We start from the raw sequence: 23,014 nt of genomic DNA, 5'->3' as shown, positions 1-23,014 counted from the left end.
CTTATCCAGAATGTATCTGAATGTAACTGAAAACTACATTTCCCAGCAACACAAACGGAAGCGACTGAGTTCATTCAAACTAAAAACTTTGCAAGTATTTGCAAAATCGCGAGAGGTAGCAGTAATAAAACACCTTTTAAATAAAATAAAGTAAAAAAATAATAATAATGAGCGGTATTTAATTTTTTTTTTGCAGAGCGTATCTGCGTCATTTCAGACGTTTAAAGTATCTCTACGTGTTTCCGGTGTCGTGGCGATCACACACAGAACAGTTTTACTCATCAGTCAGTAAACCGGCTGAAACACAACACAAACATGATTTCATTAACGGACTCACAGAGTAAGTCAAATTTACTGTATCTCTGCGTTATGTTAATCTAGATAGAAATATTGAAAATGCGGCTTTAAGGCTTGAAAATCTTCTTGAAGTGATGAAAGGGAATGAATGAGGATACACGGCCTGGCCTCTAACAGTACAATCAAATATGGTAAAACTCTAACATGAGCTATGATACCATGGTAATATCACTGCCAGTATGGTAATGTACTATAGTATATATATATGGTAATCATTAGATTTATCAGTAGTATAACCATATAATACTGTTGCTTATCTATCTAATATGATAGATATATTCCCATGGCATTCTCTGAAGTGCTGTGGAGTGCCATGCAAATACCATGGTATATGGTAATCAAATCTTTTCCAAATCATAAAAAAGAAGAAAAAGCTTAATACAATTGCAAGTTGTACAACAGTATTGCTTGTATACTTAATTACTTAATGGTAATTTCTGTGGGACTCATTTGCATGCAGTAACTCTCTATAGATTTGTATTTCAGCACTAATGAAGTCTGTTCTTGTGTTTGATCAGAGATCGGGATGGGGCTGACGGGTTTCGGCGTGTTTTTCCTCTTCTTCGGAATGATTCTGTTCTTTGATAAAGCACTTTTGGCCATAGGAAATGTGAGTGTGTGTTTTAACATGGAAACAAAGTTGTTTGAATGGAGTAAAATGTGATGTGAATGCTCAGATTTGTGTTCTGAAATTAACCCTCCTGCTTGAACTGAACATGAATGTCTGTGTGTGTTTGTAGATCTTGTTTGTTGCAGGTCTCTCATTTGTTATCGGACTGGAACGGACTTTCAGGTTCTTCTTCCAGCGGCATAAAATGAAAGCCACTGGTTTCTTTCTGGGAGGTGTTTTCGTGGTGCTCATCGGATGGCCGATTGTAGGTGTCGTCCTGGAGGTTTATGGATTTTTTCTTCTCTTCCGGTGAGTTTTGTTTTTGTTGCTTTTTTATTAATAAATAAACCCTGTTTCTGGTGGTTTTTGCATGACCATAAAGGGGTTTATTTTTATTTATTTTAAAGCTACACTATGTAACTTTTTGTGCAAAATTAACAAAAAATTTAAAGTCAGCATGAAATGGAAGTTGCGATAGTCTTTTATTCACTATTGTGACCATAGGATGTAAAAAAAAAAATGTCTGAAATATCTCTGAATAAGGTCTATACTCCCACTCCCGCAGACTCGATCGCAAGCACAGCTGTCAATCATGACGTTACACCCAGTTTTCACAACAACTAAAACTAAACTTACTAAAAAAAACATACACTTGAGCAAATGTCAGCGATAACTACCTAAAATGACAGAAACCATCTTCAGAAAAAAAAAGAATTAAAGTGTAATTGGATTTTTTGAGTTTACCTCGCGTCCCATTCGATTACGTGGAGAGGGCCAGGTTTATGACCTATACTGCAGCCAGCCACCAGGGGGCGATCAAAATGCTTTGGCTTCACTTTTCAGGACATGTGCGGCACACCTGGTTGTGACGCATATCAGACCCTGTGTCCCAATGTGCGTACTATCCATCCTAAATAGTATGTGAGATTAGAATAAACGCGTCCCAAAGCATAGTATGTAGAAGAGAGTCTGCCAAAAGTCCCCGGATGGTCTATTATTTCTGGTAGATTTTCAAAGTGTGGATCCGTGCACACTATAAAGGGGCGGTCACACACTTTTCGTTCCATTGACTTCCATTCAAACGCATGCGAATGCGTCAGCCAGGAAACGTAAGCTCATGCGAAAAAGTTTTGCATTTTGCTGCGTTCCAAAGTTCAAGTTTGGTGAACTCTGACTTGCGAATTCGCATCACGTGAGGACGTGCAGTAGAAGATTGATTTGTCGCATCATGACCTCTTGGCTGAATTAAAAGAATGATATTTTTGCAGTGAAGTCGAGTATGTTCTATATTTTTTACATTTTGAATGTATTACGTTAAGTTATATGTTGAATTCATGTTTATAAAAAAGACACCGTGACGTCATATCACGACCGTTACAGCATCCGAAGAAATTTCGCACGTTCAAAAAGTCTAGTGTGACTGCGGCTTAACAGCTAACATTGCCCACAACCCATTGCACTTCGGAGTTCAGAACTGCAAACACTAATTTATTACGCAATTTTATGATGTGATAGTGTTGGGGAAAGTTACTTTTAAAAGTAATGCATTACAATATTGCGTTACTCCCTAAAAAAGTAACTAATTGTGCTAGTTACTTTTGATGGAAAGTAGTGTGTTACATTACTTTTGCGTTACTTTTTCTCTCCTGGGCTGGGCTGTTTGTTTGTTTTTATAACCACAAAAATTCTATTTTTGGCAAATGTAAACGCCCTTTCACATCAAAAGTGAAACGAATAAGCCTCAGGCTGAAGGAAATGCAAATTCACGCCTGTACAGTAGAGGGCGCAGCTCAAACCTTTCAGCTGTGCTGCCATTTTGGAATACAGAAGAATAGGACACAGGAGAAGTAGTAAATGAGTAAATGTTTGCTCACATTTAGTCTAGAACAAGTCTAGAATAACCATCATGTTTACACAACACCTCTGCACTCCCGATTTCTCTCAACATGGCGACAGGAGAGCTGTCAGTCAATAAATGGGAGAACAAAATTACTTGCGTTACTTATTTGAAAAAGTAACTCAGATATTTTGTTGTAAATTTAAAAGTAATGCGTTACTTTATTAGTTACTTGGAAAAAGTAATCTGATTACCCCGAACACTGGTGATAGTTTCTCCCAAAGCTTGTCTACTCTTCTGCTACACACTTAAAAGTATGTACTTTTCTTCACAAAAAGAGTACCTACTTTTAGTACATAGTATAAGTAGGCGAATTGGAACACAGCATGAGTGAAACTGCTTTTCAAACAAGAACAAATGTAGGGACGGGGCTTGATTTTGTCTGTGGGGAATTGATTGGATGGTTGTGGTTTACTATTGGTGGATCTCATGTGAGTGACAGGTTGCCCCGCCCTCATCATCAGAGAAGAGATTTCGCATGCAAGAGGGAGGGGAAGTTGTTCTACATTTAATAATACTTGTTTTTAATTGGGTCTCCATCTGTTTTCAGGGGCTTTTTCCCAGTAGCGGTTGGCTTCATTAGGCGGGTGCCTATTCTGGGATCTTTACTGAACCTTCCTGGCATCAGTGGAGTAAGTCAACCACAGTTTGCTGACTCTTGGTATTTTGTGCTTGTGTAAGTGACAGACACTTCAAATCCTGTCAAATAATTCGTTTTGACTGTTTTTCTGTTTCTCTTTCAGCTAGTGGATAAAGTTGGTGAGAGCAACACCATGGTATAACGGTCAACGGTTTAGTTTTTTGTTTTAGTTTTCTATGAGTGGCTCATATTTATATTTGTCATAATGTGCGTCGGGCTCAGCGTCTTGCTGGCCAACCTCTCTGAACCACAGCTGAGACTTTTTGATATTTTACCTGTGAAGAAGTTCGTGTTTTTTCTGGGACTGATAACCAAACCAAGTCAGGCGATGTCATTGTTGCTGCATCACGCATCTCCCTCCAGGGGGCGACAGGGACCACTGCACCCCAAATGACGACTAGATGAGCGGACGATGAAATTCCACTGAAGGAATCACTGGGTTCTGAATAAAGTCGTTACTGTTTTTTTATGTTTTTATGTGCCAACTAGTTTATTTTGCTCTTTTTAATTGTCAAAATCTTGAGGCTAATTTGGACTTTTTCCACATGAGCTCCACCTAGTGGAGCGGAGACTGTTTCATAGCACACACGAGGACATTCAGCAACCTGCGTGATATGCTGTTATATTACATGACTGACTTGTTTGTACATACTTGAAATGTGAGACTAATATACATTTTTACCGACAAAGATCCTGTTTAATAAATGGATTATATCCTTGACGATCCATCTATCTGTTGCCTGACATCACATCTACAGCCTTATAACAGATTTATTACACAAAAATGTATATATTTGTAGCATTTGGCTCACACATTGCACTTAAATATCAACATTTAGTGTGTACATTGAGTAGTTCCCTTAACAGTCATTTGGAAGTGCAACAATGTCAATCAAAAGTTTGGACACACCTACTTTTTCTTATATGAATATTTTTCACATTTCGTGATTAAATGTGACACGAAAGAAAACTCATATTTGAGTTTTTTCTTTGGATTCCAACTCTTCTCATTTTAGACATTAATCAACCATCATGAGGTGCATCATGGGATGCTTTTAAACACTGTTGAACATGTAGCCTAAACCCAAAGTATACTTCACTTTAATGCGCATGCACGCGAGGGTCAGCGTACATCAGAAGAGTACCAAAGTCCCTTTCAAGGAAAGTATGTTCACTCGGCGGCCATATTTGTAACACCTCCAGGCAGCTATTTCGGGTATCCAAGACCAAGGCTGCGTTCCACTCCAAATTTTTATGCCCTTCACTCGCTAACTTCCCTCCATCTCATGGACTTGGTTGTGCATCATTGCTTACATTGCACAAGTGCCCACTACTGGCGGAACTCGTGCATAAGGTTTAAATGAAACGCACTAAGCCCTTGATCACTTGGAATTCACTATAGAGCTGATTTATTATTTAAACCCCTTTTGTAGTTATTAATTTGTTTTATGCAACATTCTATATGCTTATAAGTTGAAGAGAGCTGTTGGAGAAAAATAAAATTACACAAATGAAACAAATATAAACTTTGACTGTGAATATAAGGTAGCTGTAATTATTATGCGATTAAATCTCGGTCACAATCAAGTTGAATTGTGGGATATAGAGCTGCTTGAAGTGTACATCAGAGTAGACTTGCTCCCTCAGTCAGAATCAAGGGGACGAGGGTCTGTCCATATAAACTTCCCTTGTCCACTGAACGCACTTCAAAATGGCGGCAGGGATTCCCCCGAGGGGAAGTGCTTAGGGAAGTTCGCGAGTGCGTGTCTAAAATTGGAAAAGTGGACGCAGCCCAAGTCCTATCTATTTGAATGGGGAAATCCTGAAATATCAAAAACTGCTCGGCGAACTCACAATTAAATAACATATTTCAAATCAGCAACAAAATCAGACATGAACTGTCCCATAAATGTTGTTCCTTATGCTCAAATAGCGTTTAAAACGCTTATTTTTCAGCCTAGACTAGCCAATGCGCATGTGCAGTCCTAATCGCGAGTCTCAGGTTTCAATGGGAACCGGAGCTTCTAACGGCAGCTGCAGTGACGCAATGACTTTATCAATCAGCGATTGGCTCTTTTACTTAGAAGGCGGGACGTATTCCGCCATATTGCGCGTTGCAGTTTCTCCCATATTCATAACTAATGGAGGTGAACCGTCTTTCTATACTATACTGTATTTAATTATTATTATCATTATTATTATTATTATTTTGCAGTAATTAGTTTATCCACAAGGTGGCAACCGTGCCCTGGGGGCGTCGATTCACAAGGTAGTCAAAGAAAAACTGCATGCAAGCTACAGCGACAACGGAGGAGGTTAGAAAGATTAGGAGATTATAAAGTACCCTCATTTGTACAACTCTAGCATGAAAGAATACAAAGATGTTTACAGGATTGTAACTCGTGGCGAGAGATTGAGTGCTCAAAACTGCGCATGCGTCGAACGCCTGTGTATGTGTAGGAGTCAAATGAAGTATACTTTGTAAGGCTGTGCGTTCAGTACACTAGCGTATACCCAGGGCTTAAAAGCTTGATGATGCTTTTCCTTCACAATCCATGCATTTTTTAATTAAAAAATAGTTTTGCAAATTAATTCAAATGTTGGCACAATTTATATTTGTCTACAAAGCTAATTTGAAGCATTTGAGCAGAAACGTTTGGATCAAAATGTTTTTAGGATCATAAGAAACATCAATTCAGTCAAGTGTGTCCAAACTTTTGAATTGTAGCGTATAATATTCACCGTAAGCTTTCAGACACCAAGATCTGCTTATGTGCTAATGTGACAGTCATGTGTTATGTACATGTAATTTCAGACCCCTAAATCATTTGATAGTACGATTAATTACGTAATACTAGATATTTAAAAAAAATCTTATGCAAGCCCTCCTGTGAACCGCTCAAGCAGTGATGAAGCATGTGACGCTGTGAGTGAAAGCTCTTGGTTGTGAGTTAGCGTCACAGATCTTTAAGGTCTCTCTGGATGTGCCACAGCATTTCTGCGCTCTTCTTCAGCTGCGAGACCTCGTCGCTGGTCAGAGTCATGTTGACCACGCTGCCCACTCCAGCGCTGTTCAACACACACGGCAGGCTCAGGAAGACCTCGTCACCGATCCCGTACATACCCTGCAACAAACATCTTCATTCAGGCCTGGAAATGGGTTTCATTATTTTTGCTGTCATTTAATGGCAGTGTGACAACATGCCCCACTATAAGGTGAAGGTGTTTAATGAATAGTAATACTGTCCTGACCTTCACCATGGTGGAAACGGGATGGACTCGATTCAGGTTCTTCATGAGGCTCTCGGTCAGGTCGGCCACACTCAAGCCGATGGCCCAGTTAGTGTAACCCTTCAGTCGGATCACCTCATAGGCACTGCGGTGAACACATGCTCAAGGTAGTACATACTTTATAGGTACACTAATTTCTTTTTTCAAAGTAAACTGCGAAGTATACATTTTAGATGATCTATTCTTTAGTGAGGAGACGAACTCATTGACGTACCTGTCCACGACCTTCTTGTGTGTCTCTTTCCAGTTCTCTCTGTCCGTGTCTTTGCCGATGTCTGGATTGAGTTTCTGCAGACTGACTCCTGCCACATTAGTGCCACTCCAAACAGGAACTGCAATACAAACACACAGAGAGACCATGAGTGCTTGAACGATATGAAATTTTCTAAATTTTATGGCAATATTTATGGTTTTATTTTATTTTATATTATGTTTATTGTTAATAAATAGAATGTATTTTAAAAACATAACATTTTACAGTTTATATAATTGTATTTATATTTTTACTTATTTTTTTAATGTATTATTATTATTATTATTTATTTTAATGAAGCATATGACTTATAATTATTTTAATAATAATTTTATTATTTATAATATTTTATTTATTTTTTATATTTGATTAATTATATATCATTTATTATGTTTTTAAATTAATGTATTTTAATAATAATAATTTTATTTACTGTATTTATAGTTTATTATTTATAATACTATTATTTAAATATTATTTATTTTTATTTTATTATTTATAATATTTTATTTATTTTTTATATTTTATTATTAATTATATATAATTTATTATTATTATACATTTAAAATAATAAATGCTAATTATAATTATTTTAATAATCATTTTGTTATTTATTGTATTTAAATTTATTATTTATAATATTTAATTTTAATATGTTTTATTATTAATTATATATCATTTATTATTAAATATTAATTATAATATTTTAATAATTCAATTACTTATTATAATAAATAAACTAAAAATATCATAATTATTATTTTGATATTTTTATTTATTTTATTAATGCATACGGATTATAATTATTTCAATAATAACTATTATTTATTGTATTTTTAGTTTATTATTTATTATATTAATTATTTAAATATTTTTAATTTATTTTAATAATGCATAAGTATTATAATTATTTTAATAATTTTATTATTTTTAATATTTTATTTATTTGAATACATTTTATTATTAATTATATATAATTTATTATTATTATTATTATATTTTTAAATTAATAAATATTAATTAATTATTGTAATAATAATTGTATTATTTATGATATTTTAGTTTATTATTTTTATTTATTATTTACATAATTTATATTTTTTAATAATACGAATTACTAATATTTTTATTTATATATATATATATATTAGTTTTAAATATATTTTATTATAATTTTTTTTTACATTATAATTTAATTATGAAATTTAAAAAAATATATATATTTAAATATATGTAAATATTGTATACATTTATTTTATATAATAGTTGTATAATTTTTTTTACTAATATATACACACAATTATATATATATATATATGTCTGGATTGTCTCACCGCTGGAGTCTCCATGTTCTCCCAGAATCCATCCGTTGAAGCTGCTGGGGTGGATGCCCAACCTCTCGGCCATCAGGTAACGAAAGCGAGCCGAGTCCAGGTTGGTTCCGCTGCCGATGACGCGGTGCTTCGGCAGGCCGCTCAGCTTCCAGGTCACATAGGTCAAAACGTCCACTTTATGGGCAGAAAAACTGTGTGTTATAAAAGCAAATAAAGTGTGAGATGTATGATAATGTGTGTGTGTGTGTGTGTACCTGGGTTGGACACTACGATGAGGATGCAGTTGGGGCTGTATCTGACGATCTGAGGGATGATGTGTTTGAAGATGCTGACGTTTCTCTGCACCAGATTCAGTCTGCTCTCGCCTTCCTGTTGACGAACGCCTGCCGTTACCACCACGATACGAGAGTTGGCCGTCACAGAGTAATCTAAAGGAGAAAACATTTCAGAAGGCAGCATTTTTAGCTCTCTTTTGAAAGAAACTACTCAAATTTCCCAAGCAACCATATCGTAACATGCTAAAAACTTTAGCAACTGCACAGCATAGGCAACCACCAGCATCATAGTGGCGACTTAGCATGAGTAAGTTACATCCACAGTGTCAATGAGTGTGCTACCTTTGCCTGAGACGATCTTGGGCGTCTTTAGGAAGAGACTTCCGTGCTGTAAGTCCATCATCTCTCCCTTGAGTTTGTCCTCGACCACGTCCACCAGCGCCAGCTCGTCCGCCATCTCCTACAGACGCCAGAAAAACAACATTCAAGAAAATAACTCAAGTTTGCATCCCAAATTACATACTCATGCTACACACAAGTACGTACTTAATTTTAAAATAATATTTTAAAACACTGTTTTTTTAGACACAATGGTAGAAATATAAAAATAGAAATAATAGTATTAAAAATAGATATAATAATAATAGTTTTTTTAGATAATTTTTGCTTTAATAATCTCTGGACAGTTACACCTAGACATTATTGACTTTATGAGTCCCACAAAAATGTAAAAATAAAATGAAAATATAGCAAGCCCTATTAAAGAGCCAAGCACAAAGCAAGCAACTAAAATCAGTAAAATATAGCATTTTATTTCACATACTTTATTGTAGTTAGTGGCAATTTAATATTTTGTTCAGTTATAGCACCACCAACAGGCGCAATCCCACCACTTTTTTTATGTGTCCTCAGAGTGTGCCCATAAATGTGTCAAATTTGGTGAAAATATCTCATTTTGTTTAGGAGTTATAGACATTTATAAGTATGAGTGCATTAAAAATGACCCATGCACGACTTTGATTGCATTTTTTTGCCACTTACTATCAAAATTGTGGCATTTGGGCTATAACATATAGCCAACGACCTATGTTTCCAAATTTTCTTACGGTGGTTTCGTCTCGATCGGAGTAACGGTTTTGAAGATATCTGTTTTAACGCTAAATCACAATAATGCACAAAGCATAAGGCGAAACCTAGCATGCTAGGTATCGTTGGACTTGGGAAGGGTTCAGGAATCTATAAAATTAAAAAAAAAAAAAAACATCAAAAGTTATGAGCATATAAATATTTGATTTCACCACTAGGTGGTGCTGTCTCAAAACTTCTCAGGCTCCTTCAGGGCATTGTACTGATGACCCGTATCGAGTTTCATAATGATACGCTAATGCGTAAAAAAAAAAAAAAAAAACATTTTGCTACAAAATGCAAAATGGCCGATATGGTAAAATTGGATATCCTGAATCTAACAAGACCAGTCTTATAATTTTTGGCCAAACCATTCAGAAGTTATAAGCAAAAATAGCCATCTCCGGACCAGTAGGTGGTGCTGTGTCGAAACCCAGCATGTAGCCTCAGGTCATATTTGTGATGACGTACCAAGTTTGGTCAGAATACGCTAAAGCGCTGCGAAGATATAGCCTCGCGTCCAATTTGGCATGCTCTTCTTCATTTGTTTGTGCGTTATTCGTGAATAGTTGGGTTTATCAAAAAGCTTTTGGATCACTTTTTGCCAGGATAGTCTGAAGATGATCTGATTTGATTTTCATGAAAATTGGAGCAACTGTCTAGGAGGAGTTCGGTTTTTTGGTGGGAAAATTTGGAAAGTTTATCGATGGAAATTACGTCAATCGTATTGAGCCAAGGAATCAGAGGAAAAAAGTTTGTTTCTAACCCTTGTGGTTCAAAAGTTGTAAACATCAGTGAAACTTTGGACAAGTGATGACGCTAGAGAGTTTGCTCTAGAGACACCAAATTTGCTGTAGTTAATGTTGGGACTGTCCTCTATCAGTGTGCCAAATTTCATAACTTTCCCGCAAGCGGTTCTATGGGCTGCTATAGACTCCCAAAGCGGAAGAAGAAGAATAATAAGGACGCCAATTGATTCAATATATATATATATATATATATTACATTTTGCTTATATATTAATGTCACATCAGTAGCCAATACAGGTTTTCTTCAAACTCATTTTATTTTGTCCTAGTTTAGTTATTTGTCAACCTGTTAGACTCGTCTGTGTCTGTGCTGGCCGTGGTTCTTCACCTTTAGTCTAATTGGACAAAGGGATCAAAGTCAAGCGCAGACAAACATGGCCTAAATCTACTGGAAAATGACTGATATTGTGACCCACTGACTCACTGACATCATCAGCTTGAGCAAAATGTTCGTTCCCTCTTGTACAATCGATAAACAAACAAGGAATTTGTCCAGGAATATGTTTGTGCTGTGGTCACAAAGTCCGAATTATGTTGGCGAGTACAGCCTGTCACGATCAATGACTTCATGACGAGTGTTTTACAGTCTCACCCGCAGCAGAATGCTGAAGGCACAGGCCATGCCAACCTGTCCCACACCGACCACCGTCACTTTGTTCCTCGGCGGTTCAGCCGGCCCGCTGAACAGAGGAGTGATGAGCTTCTGCAGGACTGATGCCATATTCAACACTGCAGACGAATAAAATCAGAACGTAGAAATTCAGCCGACATCTGCTTAATATCTCAATTATTTCTCTTAGACGGCAATGACAATATCTCAAATTGTGCTCCGATTTACCAAAATCTGAATCAAAAGTCAGAGATCTCAATTTAAACTCTCACAAGATTAATTGATCTGCCTCTCAGGGTTATTACAATTACCATGTTACTTAAACATTTTTGATACTTGAAAAAACTAAAATATATATATAAATAAACATTGTTTTTTCAGCTAGTTTCCACTAAATATTTCTCATTTTCATGTAGTTTAACTTGATGTACTACAACAAGTAAACGTAAAACTGAAACTAGAAGCTAAAGTTCGTAAACAAACTTTGATGTTGGCTTGAGAAAGCCTTAATGGGCAGCCCGAGTGAAAAAGAGCCAGAGCACATCTGAAATAAATTAATAAAAACTAGTGCTGTCAAATCAAATGTTTGTGTATTGTGTATATATTTGTGTGTGTGTGTCTGCATATGTATTTACAAACTTTTGTTAGATGCAATTAATCATGATTAATCGATTTGACAGCACTAATTTGCAACTTTTATGTGTTATTTATATGTATATATGTATTTAATATACTGCACATATATTAATATATATATTATTTATTAATATATAAAATATATAAATTATATATATTCATTAAAAATGTATATATACACACATTTACAAACTTTTGTTAGATGCGATTAATCGTGATTAATCGATTTGACAGCACTAATTTTCAACTATTATATGTGTTATTTATATGTATATGTATATATTATACTCTACATATATTAATATTTATTTATTAATATATAAAAATGTATATATATACTGTATATACACACACACATATTTGAAAACTTTTGCTAAATGCGATTAATCATGATTTATCGATTTGACAGCACTAATTTTCAACTATTATATATATGTGTGTGTTATTTATATGTATATAAGTATATAATATACTGTACATATATTAATATATCTTATTTATTAATATATAAAATATATAAATTATATATATTCATTGAAAAAGTGTATGTATATACACACACACACACATTATATATTTACAAACTTTTATGTTAGATGCGAATAATCATGATTAATCTATTTGACAGCACTAATAACAACTATATATATAAAATATGCCTACTATATACATATATATATATAAAGGCATATTTTAACTACAATTAAAAATTAATTATTAAAAATATTATCTCATTGATACTAATAACATGCTTCCTCTCTCTATATAAAAATTATTATTCTGGAAAAAACAATTAAAAAAGTAGTAAAAGTAGCAAGTAGTTATTGTAGTATAAATTATGCATAATTACATGCAAATAACCCTAAACCAAACCCTCATCCTAACCCTAAAGTAAGTACTTATAGTTAATTATTATTACTCAGTACTGTATAATTACACGGTAACATGGACAACTTAAAATAAAGTGTAACCAAAAAAACAGAGCTATAGCTTTAACTTTGCATACCGAGTGAAGTCAGAGGAATATTTGAAAGAATTTGGAAGGAAAATACGAGGTTAATTTGTGGTGAAGCAAGCAAATCTCAAGAGAACATGCTGGTTAAGTTAGTCCCAGATTAAGTTTACCTATGTTGATGATTAAAAACTTCACCAAGCAACAATTCCCAAAACACTGTCCTCAGTCAACAGAGCAACAGAAATGGAGAAAGACACATCCTATAACCTCATCTCATAATTAAAACCATCACAACACACAGATGATATATAGAAATACAGCAGCATGTGGCACAGAAAGATCTCACCTGTACAGATGCTCTTCAGCAAATCACACAAGCATCACAAGAAATCTGCTGTAATGCAGCAACCTGCTTCCTGTTTATCTGCTGCTGGTCTGTATAGATCAAGGTCACTTACAGGACACTCCTCCAGAGATGTGGACAAACACACACGTCCTGTCCTATATACACTCAAACAAACTCTGTTCCTCACGTAACGCTCCTCTCGTGTCCAGTCAAGGTCATTTAAGACTATATTTTCTGCATCATTTCTTATTGAAACACACGCACATGTCAGTCTTACCTTGTCTGTAGAGGCTTTGCGCGCCCAGGTAGAGATACCACCATGAGACGAGCATGTTATTGTTGTATATATGGGGCACCGCAGTGTGTCCGTCCGCTGCAGTCAGTGCAGTGCCAGCTCCTGTGCCAGGCTAATGGAGTTACTGTAATCCGCTGCCATCTGCTGTACAGCCGCTAAAACACACGGGGAGATTAAAACAAACGAGCGATCACACGAGTTTATACCTGGTCAGGCGCACAGGTGAAGCCGTGAATTAGCATAGTTCATGTAGCCTATATTGACACATGTCACTTTCTAATTAGCCTTACTTATGAGTAACAGGGTCAGACAGTAGATAAATTACTAATTAAATAGCCTACACTTGACATACAGCAAGCAAAATGCGCATGATTGTCAAATAACAATAATACCGTAATAAAAATATTTAGGATGTAGGCTAGTATAGCCTGCGTTGTGCCGATCTAATAGCCGAGAAATGAACCCCCTGCCGATAAATAAGTTCATTTAATTCTCGGTGTGAAATGAGGGGAAATTAGTACATTTTGTGTTTGGTGTAGCACTAGCTAGCAGCCCATGAATTTCAAAAGTTCCGGTACATCGGACGATCGTTATCGGCAAATTTTAGCGTTTTATTTAAATTATCGTTATCGGTATTTGGCCAACGGTATTTTGTTTTGTCGAATTCAAACAGTAAACTATTTTATGACACATATTTAAAAAAAAAAAAAAAAAGAAAACTACACCAATATAAATAATGTTAGATAACTGCAGCATGAACTTATAATATGATTTGTGCATATGATTTGCATAATTTTGAATCAGGATCGATTTTGTACTGTGTCGACGCGTTTCCGCCACGGAATAAAAAAATTAAGAAGATTGCGACTTTTTTCTCGCAATTGCGAGTTTATATCTCGCAATTCTGACTTTATAACACACAATTGTGAATTTATATCACGAATTGTGAGATAGTTGCAATTACCTTTTTTTTTATTCACTGGTGGAAACAAACTTCCATAATTTTGTCATATGACAATAAAACCATAATACAAACATTTAGGATATGCTTCAAGTGTAGATGTGCGTGATTTAAAAAGACTTATCGAAGTCTTTATCAAGGAAAGTCTGTTCACTCGGCAGCCATATTTGCAACGCCTCCAAGCAGCTATTTTGGGCATTCAAGTCCTATGTGAATGGGGGAATCCTGAAATATCAAAAACTGCTCAACGAACTCACAATTAAACAACATATTTCAAGACATGAACTGTCCCATAAATGTTGTTCCTTATGCTCAAATAGTGTTAAAAAAAGCTTATTTTTCAGGCTAGACGAGACAATGCGCATGTGCAGTCCTAAGTGCGAGTCTCAGGTTTCTGTGGGAACCGGAGCTTCTAACGGCAGCTGCAGTGACGCAATGACTTTATCAATCAGCGATTGGCTCTTTTACTTAAAAGGCGGGACGTATTCCACCATATTGCGCGTTGTAGTTTCTCCCATTCATTACTAATAGGAATAAACCGTCTTTCTATGTCTATAGTGTTTGGCTACATATCATCAACCACGTATCGGTATCACATCAGTAATATTAGCGTTTTATTTTAATTATCGGTTAAATTTGGCCTATGCTAGAAGTCAATAGCGGTCATACCATCAGATTAAAAATGAAATACTGTAGTGATTTTTGACCTCTTATTTAACACCATTAAATTGAATATTTTAATTAAAATTATAGATTTAAAAAACCCCGACTACTCCTGTTAACGTGAGACTTCCACTGCACTGGCCACTATAGGTAAATAACATGCAGTAAACGGTAAAACTATTTACACTACAAACTAGCGTTTATAATTATCATAAATTAAAATATAACTACCACTCGTACAAATATATATATATATATATATATATATATATTAAAAAAAAAAAAAAAAAAAAAAGTATATTAGAGAACCCTTTTTGTGCAAAAAGTAAACTACACTGCCCCTACTGGCCATAGACAGTTACTGCAACATTTACTGAGTTTTCTGTAATACCATGACAATTTACACTGCTGAGGAGATTTCAAATGTTAACCACAAAGAAATATAGATATAAAAATCTTGAAATTTATAATTCGTAGACAAACTAATGAGAGCAATGTTGGTTGTTACAACTCAGTTTATAGATGAAAAACATGAAAAACAAAGAGGCCACACTTCCTGTGTATAATATCCAGGTAGTTCTTTATTGTACTACTGACACAACAAATGTCAGAGGTTAAAACCAGACGGCATTCATTCAGATCACAATCCTTTTTATATAGACTATTTAGACATGGAACTGCCTGTGAAGGAGAGCGGTTCCCCTTCATCATCATGATGTCAGGGGCGAGTGGGGCTCAGGACAGATTTAAATATAGAAAACAGGAGGTGTGCAGCTGTCGAGGGGAAGGTGGGCGATCGATCTGTGGATCTACTCTGTGAGGCCGAGCTTCTTCTTGAGGGACTCGGGCATCTCGGGGGGAGGAGGGCGGGGCAGGCGGAAGTAGACCTTCACAGAGTCGTAGATGAACCACTGCAGGGCTGTCAGTGTACCGATCATGATGATACGGGCTACCAGACCCTTCCACACACCTGTGGAACATATGCAAGTTAAGAGGGTGGATAAGAGGGGAGAGGAAAAAAAAAAAAAAAAAAAAAGAAGAAGATTGATTTGGTAACAAGAACAAAACAATGTTCGAATTGCTAAATTCTTTTATTTGAATAGTTTGTCTGCTCCCCAGCGGTTCTGCCCTGCTGTTTTCCTGTGAAGGTTCAGGGCAGAGAGGATGCTGGGTAAGCAGGTAGACTGATCTCACACGCCAATGACTCAAGCACCTCCAACTGTACAGCAGTGAAGCTGCTGGGAGCCTCCGGCCCGATCCTGCTGCTCCCAGAGAGAGAGCAGAACAGAACCGGAGCGGAGAAACTCCCCAGAGGTGGATCTAAGGAGCGTGTTGATCAGGTTGTGAAACAATGAATTGAGATCTTCAGAAAAAGACAAAAGTCGCACCTTTAGGCCCAAGCCTCTTCAGCACTTGTGCGGCTGTGCTTCCCTTCTCTTTGTTCAACACGGACACGACCGAGTCAGCAGGGTGAGACACGATGGCGCAGAACACACCAGCTGCAAGAGACAAGCAGAACGTGCATCACAACTCTGATCTGTAAAAATGTGGTGCACATCTCTAAAAATTAAAAGTAAATTTCTAATAAGAAAACTTAATAGAAAAAAAAAAAATACAAATTAATAATATGATAACAGAATAAAAATAATAAATTAAAACTAGAATTAAAGGACTAGAATAAAATATAGAATTAAGATATTAAAAAGTAATTTATTAGAAAAATATAGAAATTAATAAGGTAAATAATTTTAATATAGAATCAAATTAATATAAGACAAGAATTGAACTAGAATTAAATAGAATAAAATAATATTAAAAAATTACGATAAATATAATCAATAATGACAATTAATATTAAGATAAAATATTAATAAAAAGAGTAATGATATAACAAAGAAATAAAACTAGAATTAAAGAACTAGAATATAGAATTAATTAAATATTAAAAAAAGATTTTAATAGAATACAAAATAATATAGAGTCAAAATGAATATAAAACTAGAATAGAATTAAAGAGCTAGAATTAGTAAAATAATATTAAAAATTATGATGATAAGATAACCAATAATGACAATTAACTTAATATATTAATTAAAAAAAAAGGTAATATGATAGAATAAAATATAAAACTAGAATTAAAGAACTAGAAAATATAGAATAAATAAAATATTAAAAAAAGGAATTTATTAGAAAATATAGAAATTAATAAGGTAATACAAAATTATAGAATTAAAAATGAATATAAAATAGAATTAAAGAACTAGATTTAAATCTAGAATAAAAATATTAAAGATTATGATAACACAATCAATGACAATTAATTAAAATATTAATAAATTAATAATGTAATAATGATATAACAGAATAAAAAAAGTATATAAAACTAGAATTAAAGATCTAGAGAAAAATAAAATAAAAATAATGTAATAGAAAAATATATAGAAATTAAGGTAATACAGAATCAAAAATGAATATAAAATAGAATTAAAGAACTAGAACTGAATATAGAATAAAATATTAAATTATGATAATATATAATCAATGACAATTAAGAATTAAAAACAATTATTATATTATATTAACAGTAATAAATTAGAAATATATAAAACTACAATAGAATAACAGTAATATGAGATTAATATTAATGATAATTTAGAATAAATGTATTTAAAATGCATAATTATTATTATTTAAAATGAATAACAAAATAAGAGCAAATTTAAGTTGTAAAACTTTACAATAAAGTTCCATTGGTTAACATTAGTTAACTACATAACATGAACTAACATTTCATTACCAATATATTAATCAAAAGTTGTATCTGTTAATATATTTAATGGATCGGAGCTAACATGAACTAACAACGAACTGAAACAAATGAATTGCTCATTGTTAGTTAATGCATCAACTAACGGAACATTATTATTATTAACCTTATTACGTAAAGCGTTACCATTTAAATTAACTCAACACCCAGAAATCAGTCTTACCGATGTAACCGGCAATGAAAGTGACGACCAGCTGTTCGGATTTGGAGCATTCGCTGCGGGGTTTGGGCACCACGAACTTGTACAGCAGCTCAACGGTGCGCTCGAAGCAGGCGAACTTCATCATGGTATAGGGGATCTGTCTCATCCACAGAGGAACCACACCTTTGTAGAACCTGCCAGAAGATCCACACCACTCATTAACTCTCAGAGAGTGCTTAAAAGTCAACATAAAAGGGCTTATTTAAAAAGTTTGTCTGCTCCCCAGCGGTTCTGCCCTGCTGTTTTCCTGAGAAGGTTCAGGGCAGAGAGGATGCTGGGTAAGCAGGTAGACTGATCTCACACGCCAATGACTCAAGCACCTCCAACTGTACAGCAGTGAAGCTGCTGGGAGCCTCCGGCCCGATCCTGCTGCTCCCAGAGAGAGAGCAGAGCAGAACCGGAGCGGAGAAACTCCCCAGAGGTGGATCTAAGGAGCGTGTTGAGATGGGTTTAAAGTGCAGGATACTCACGCCCAGAGCCCTTCCTCGGCGTACATCTTGGGGGCACATTCTCTCAAGGTGTTGGCATAGCCAGGCTGCGTCTGGATACGCACTTTACACGCCTCCATAGGGGCCAGAGCGATATCTGCGAAGAACTCAGCGCTGGCAGAAGCAGCCAGATACAGAGAGGTTCTCCACAAGTATGCGTTTTCCTGTTAGAGGACAGGAAGAACACATGAGCATCAGCTGACAGACTTTACAGCATGGCTTCTACTAGGTTTATTGCTATGCTTATTTTACAAACTGTGGAAAATTATATATATATATATAAAAAATAGTGTATATATGTATGTTAGTTGTATATAATTTAGATTAAGTATAGTTTATATTACATTACTTTTTAGAGTAATAATATTACTGTAAATTAATGACCAATAATTTTAATAAATAATCTAACATATCTGTCTATATATCTCTACCTAATTTAATCATCAATTATTATGAGTATTGAAATATTATTATATATATCATTTTGGAGAGTTTAACCATCTGCACCCAAAAGCAAAATATCGCAAATGAATGGTTGTCAGACTCAGAATATTACATTAAGTTACTATTTTAAAATACTTTATAATTTTAAAATTCATTATATCAAAGCCAAAATGATGGTATTGAGCAAATTCAAAATTGAGGAAAATCAAGATATTTTTTTAAACCCTTCTCTCAAGCGCCACATCATTCATCTCACCTCTCCTAGCAGGTCACCGTACAGGATCTTGAACACCTCGTAAAAGCCAAACTTGCAGAGCCCCTGCATGGAGTACCCGATGAAGGTGGGTGCCCAACCCTTGGCCAACCCTCGCATGCCATCCTCTCGGATTGTGACGGAGAATCCATTGAAGATGCTCTTGTATTTAGCAGGATCCACCTAAACGCAGCATTCGGTTATTGCAATGACAGTCAGAAACAACCACAGAGGAACTTCACCAGGAACCGGCTGATTATGAAGGAACACGGTTAATGGTTTCACTTCATGGTATTTACATGCTGGAACAAGATTAATAAATAAAAAGGTAAACCAAATGTTACTTGGATAACATCAGTGGCAGAGAGTCACGGATCAATTTAAAGAAATTCATCCTTTTCCCATGAAACACAAAAGATCATATGTTTTATGGAAAAGAGCGGCCTGAACATACTGCATAATATCTCCTTCAGCGTTTCAGAGAAGACGACATGGTGTTTTCTTCAATTTCATATTTTAAACTCATTGCACAGAAAGATAATAATCAAATTTATTAGCTGGTTAGTCAAATCACATCAAAAATGTGTTAGTGACCCTTCGCCACAGATGCCATCTCATTAACTTGATGAAGGGGAGTGAGGGGAGTACAGACCTGGAGACGGCACTTGACCAAATCGAGGGGCACGACGGCAGTGTGTGTAATACCACAGCTCAAGATGCCCCCAAACCCGCAGAGGGCGTAGTATTTCCCCGAGCCGAACTCGCAGCTATCGCCTGTCTCTGTGACGTGGGGGAACAACACACACATGCTCATGCATCACAACACGACACTTAACATGCAGATGATGAGGGGTTGCACTGGGGTCAGGTCACACGGACACACTCAGGTGACTCCGGCTAACGCACACAGACGGACCTGCATTCGGCACTTGACCAGGTCGAGGGGCACCACAGCCGTGTGTGTGGTGCCACAGCTGAGGATTCCTCCGAAGCCACAGAGGAGGAGGTATTTCTGTGAGCCGAACTCACAGCTGTCTCCCTCTGAGGAGAAACACGGAGTCACATTCATCTACACAAGGTCTGAGACGTTTGGGGGTTAGTGGAAAACCACCACACTGGACTGGACTAAAGCGTGACCTTTCACCTGCTATCACACCAGGTGACATGAGCTACGTCAGGGGTTTTTAATATTTTATCATCCTCCTTTGTGTGAGGTACCCCCATCCTAAACAGGCAACTACTGTATATATGATTAATGTATGGTCTATATATCTGACAATGGCAATTCTGTACAGTATTTTTAATCATCAATTATTGATTGATTCATTTTGGAAACTTGTTACCGTTTTAACTGACACTACTTTTACACAAACCTCGCTAACCTACAAACACAAAAGTCATTTTCTGTTTATGGTCGACCTCCTTATTCCACTTTAGCAAAGAGATAAAATGATTAAGCAAACCAATTAGCCTTTTTCACACTTTCGGGTTTCGTGTTTCCGGCGCTCGCCATCGCAGGGTAAATGTACTTCCGGCGACGTCTAAACTTAAGTGTTGTTGTAAGAGACTAGATGCCAGAGAGAAAGATGTCAATTCCCACAGCCGCTGTATTAAAAACACCATCACAGCAGCGTTAACTAGTTTTTTGTAATTTGATGCAAATACAAAAGTATGTTATAAATGTATACAACATTTTTAATAAATGAAAATATAAAAAAACTGCAGGATTTACGATGCTGATGACCGTTAAAACGCGTCAACGCAGTCTGTGAAAAGGGCCTATTTTAGCGTTTCTACTAAAACTAAATATACATACAGTTATTATACAAACCTATCAGGGAGAGGCGCTGATAACACGGATAAAACATGCAAAAGGTATTAAAATTTACGATTAAATGTTGAGCAAGATACGATATAAGATACCGGACTTGGACGCGTTCCTCAGACTTAAGGCCAATCAGAACGCGCCTTACTGAAAGCTGGACGCGTTCCTGCGCCAGAGAGCCAATCAGATCACCCCTCATTGAGAATAGCGGCGCACACACAGGTCATGTGAAGAATAGGACGCTTTAAATAAAGAACACCACGTCCCCTAACCGGCTTAATACGGTTTTAACATATTTGACATATATACACACAACTCTGGTGCATTAAAATGTAAAAACGTCTTACGACAGCTGTATAACGCGTCCTCTAACTTTGTCCTTCATTGCCCTCCATGAACGCAACAAGGCCAGAAACATTCAGCAAGCAGCAAATTTGAGCCACACTAAACGACTATTCAACGCAAACTACACAAAATACATCTACAGATGTGATAACTAAAGCATTTAAAGGGAACTTCCTAATATCTAAACTACAGCTCGGGAGGGTGTAGTTAGCACAGAGCTAACTAGTATTCTAACCTTTTATTCAACGTTCATACGGTGTTATTTCCCATTCTGATCCATTTCAAGCATTAATACAATAATAAATAGAGAAGTTAGGTGGACTTTCTTATTTTTACCCCCTTTATATCCAATAAAACTGAAATTTAAGCATGAAAATGAGACGGTTTTGGTCTCCGAGGGTCTTACCGGCTACTGCGGCGGCTGCGAGCCTGCGCTTCTGTACGGGAGTGTGTGTCTGGGGCTCATCGACTTTCTGCAGCGTGAACAACGGGGCGCTAAAGGGGTTCGCCCGGGCCAGTTGGGTTAGTGTGCTCGGATACATGTCTGATGGTGGACCTGAATGAAGAATAAACATTGGTTAGGCAATGAACACATTTACAAGCTGCAAAAATGTCAATTAAAAGAGCCATTTGTCCTCTATCTCTCATGTGGATCAATGGAGAGGTCAGCGGCCCTGCGCTCTTGAGGGAGACGTTGTATTAAAAATAACAGTAAACTAAATAATTTACAGGTTAAAATGTATTTATCTGAAGAAACTGTGAAAAAACACTTTAATCTGTGTGTGAAGACCATGAAAAGGGAGGTGTAAGGTTGGAGAAACTCTTACTTTAGAGAAGTTGTTGCAAAATGGCGCCTCCGTCCTCTCCTCTACCGGCTGCGCATAGAGAACGAGCGATGAGTGAGAGCGGCGCAAGGCTGAACCGGATAAAGGAAGCGACTGCGTCACTGCATGCCCCGCCCACTACTTAACTAATCCTACTATGGTGAAGTCTTGGCTCATGAATATTAATACAGACGATGCTTTTTTTAATGCAGAAAACACACAGTGAATGTACATAGTAATATTTAATAAACAATAAGCTACGAACAGTGCCAGTGATGAAAGAAAACTATTTTGCGTTCATTCAAAATCTTTTGTTTTCAATTATATGACACGACACTAATGACATTAATTTATTTAAAATGTTTTTTCTAATATATTTTTACTACATTTTTTTATATATTTCTAATAATAATATATAATAATAATAATAATAAATAAATAAATTATAAAAATAATAATAAATAATAAAAATAATCTTTTATTATTATTTATAATAATAATATTTTAATATTTTTACTATATATATATATATATATATATATATATATATTAGGGCCGTGTTCAACGATAAGTCTATATGTGTGTTTGTTCTGTGTTTGATTATTATATTTATATATAAATAAACACACATTCATGCATGTATTTAAGAAAAATATCTTATATTTATGTTAAAAAAATTATATATATTATATATTATCGTTGAACAGCCCTAATATATATATATATATATATATATAGTGTGTGTGTGT

The 23,014-nt window shown here is 35.6% G+C and overlaps 3 protein-coding genes and 2 non-coding genes across 8 annotated transcripts; 1 reads left to right on the top strand and 4 right to left on the bottom strand.

The window, feature by feature from the left end:
• The first annotated feature begins 198 nt into the window (after positions 1–198).
• On the top strand, positions 199–4,225 carry golt1bb (golgi transport 1Bb). Of its 2 annotated transcripts, none has more exons than XM_051883200.1 (5): positions 199–340; positions 876–967; positions 1,098–1,276; positions 3,415–3,496; positions 3,608–4,225. In XM_051883200.1, the coding sequence occupies exons 1-5, from the start codon at positions 316–318 to the stop codon at positions 3,644–3,646; spliced, it is 417 nt and encodes a 138-aa protein (XP_051739160.1). In that variant the 5' UTR covers positions 199–315; the 3' UTR covers positions 3,647–4,225. The 2 variants fall into 2 exon arrangements, with proteins under 2 accessions (XP_051739160.1, XP_051739159.1); XM_051883199.1 differs by lacking the exon at positions 199–340 and adding an exon at positions 361–488.
• On the bottom strand, positions 4,176–13,439 carry ldhbb (lactate dehydrogenase Bb). Of its 2 annotated transcripts, none has more exons than XM_051883196.1 (8): positions 13,416–13,439; positions 11,184–11,320; positions 9,000–9,117; positions 8,637–8,810; positions 8,383–8,556; positions 7,010–7,127; positions 6,757–6,880; positions 4,176–6,629 (listed from the first exon to the last, which is right to left on the bottom strand). In XM_051883196.1, exons 2-8 carry the CDS (start codon positions 11,310–11,312, stop codon positions 6,462–6,464), a joined length of 1,005 nt encoding a protein of 334 aa, XP_051739156.1. In that variant the 5' UTR covers positions 11,313–11,320; positions 13,416–13,439; the 3' UTR covers positions 4,176–6,461. The 2 variants fall into 2 exon arrangements, with proteins under 2 accessions (XP_051739156.1, XP_051739157.1); XM_051883197.1 differs by lacking the exon at positions 13,416–13,439 and adding an exon at positions 13,139–13,245.
• Positions 13,440–15,618: 2,179 nt separating this feature from the next.
• Positions 15,619–22,425, bottom strand: slc25a3b (solute carrier family 25 member 3b). 2 transcript variants are annotated; one of them, XM_051883195.1, is made up of 8 exons: positions 22,269–22,425; positions 21,848–21,997; positions 20,188–20,312; positions 19,275–19,454; positions 18,557–18,738; positions 18,048–18,220; positions 16,446–16,556; positions 15,619–16,027 (listed from the first exon to the last, which is right to left on the bottom strand). In XM_051883195.1, the coding sequence occupies exons 2-8, from the start codon at positions 21,981–21,983 to the stop codon at positions 15,867–15,869; spliced, it is 1,068 nt and encodes a 355-aa protein (XP_051739155.1). In that variant the 5' UTR covers positions 21,984–21,997; positions 22,269–22,425; the 3' UTR covers positions 15,619–15,866. The 2 variants fall into 2 exon arrangements, with proteins under 2 accessions (XP_051739155.1, XP_051739154.1); XM_051883194.1 differs by lacking the exon at positions 20,188–20,312 and adding an exon at positions 19,924–20,051.
• Positions 16,161–16,391, bottom strand: LOC127507864 (small nucleolar RNA SNORA53). Its single transcript, XR_007928506.1, has one exon. It is a non-coding gene; the product is annotated as a small nucleolar RNA SNORA53 (small nucleolar RNA).
• On the bottom strand, positions 18,297–18,527 carry LOC127507863 (small nucleolar RNA SNORA53). Its single transcript, XR_007928505.1, has one exon. It is a non-coding gene; the product is annotated as a small nucleolar RNA SNORA53 (small nucleolar RNA).
• Positions 22,426–23,014: the final 589 nt, after the last annotated feature.

Source organism: Ctenopharyngodon idella, chromosome 24, assembly GCF_019924925.1.
Source record: "Ctenopharyngodon idella isolate HZGC_01 chromosome 24, HZGC01, whole genome shotgun sequence".
NCBI lineage: Eukaryota > Metazoa > Chordata > Actinopteri > Cypriniformes > Xenocyprididae > Ctenopharyngodon > Ctenopharyngodon idella.
The sequence above is the reverse complement of the archived record's forward strand: the minus strand, read 5'-3'. Positions and strand labels throughout refer to the sequence as shown.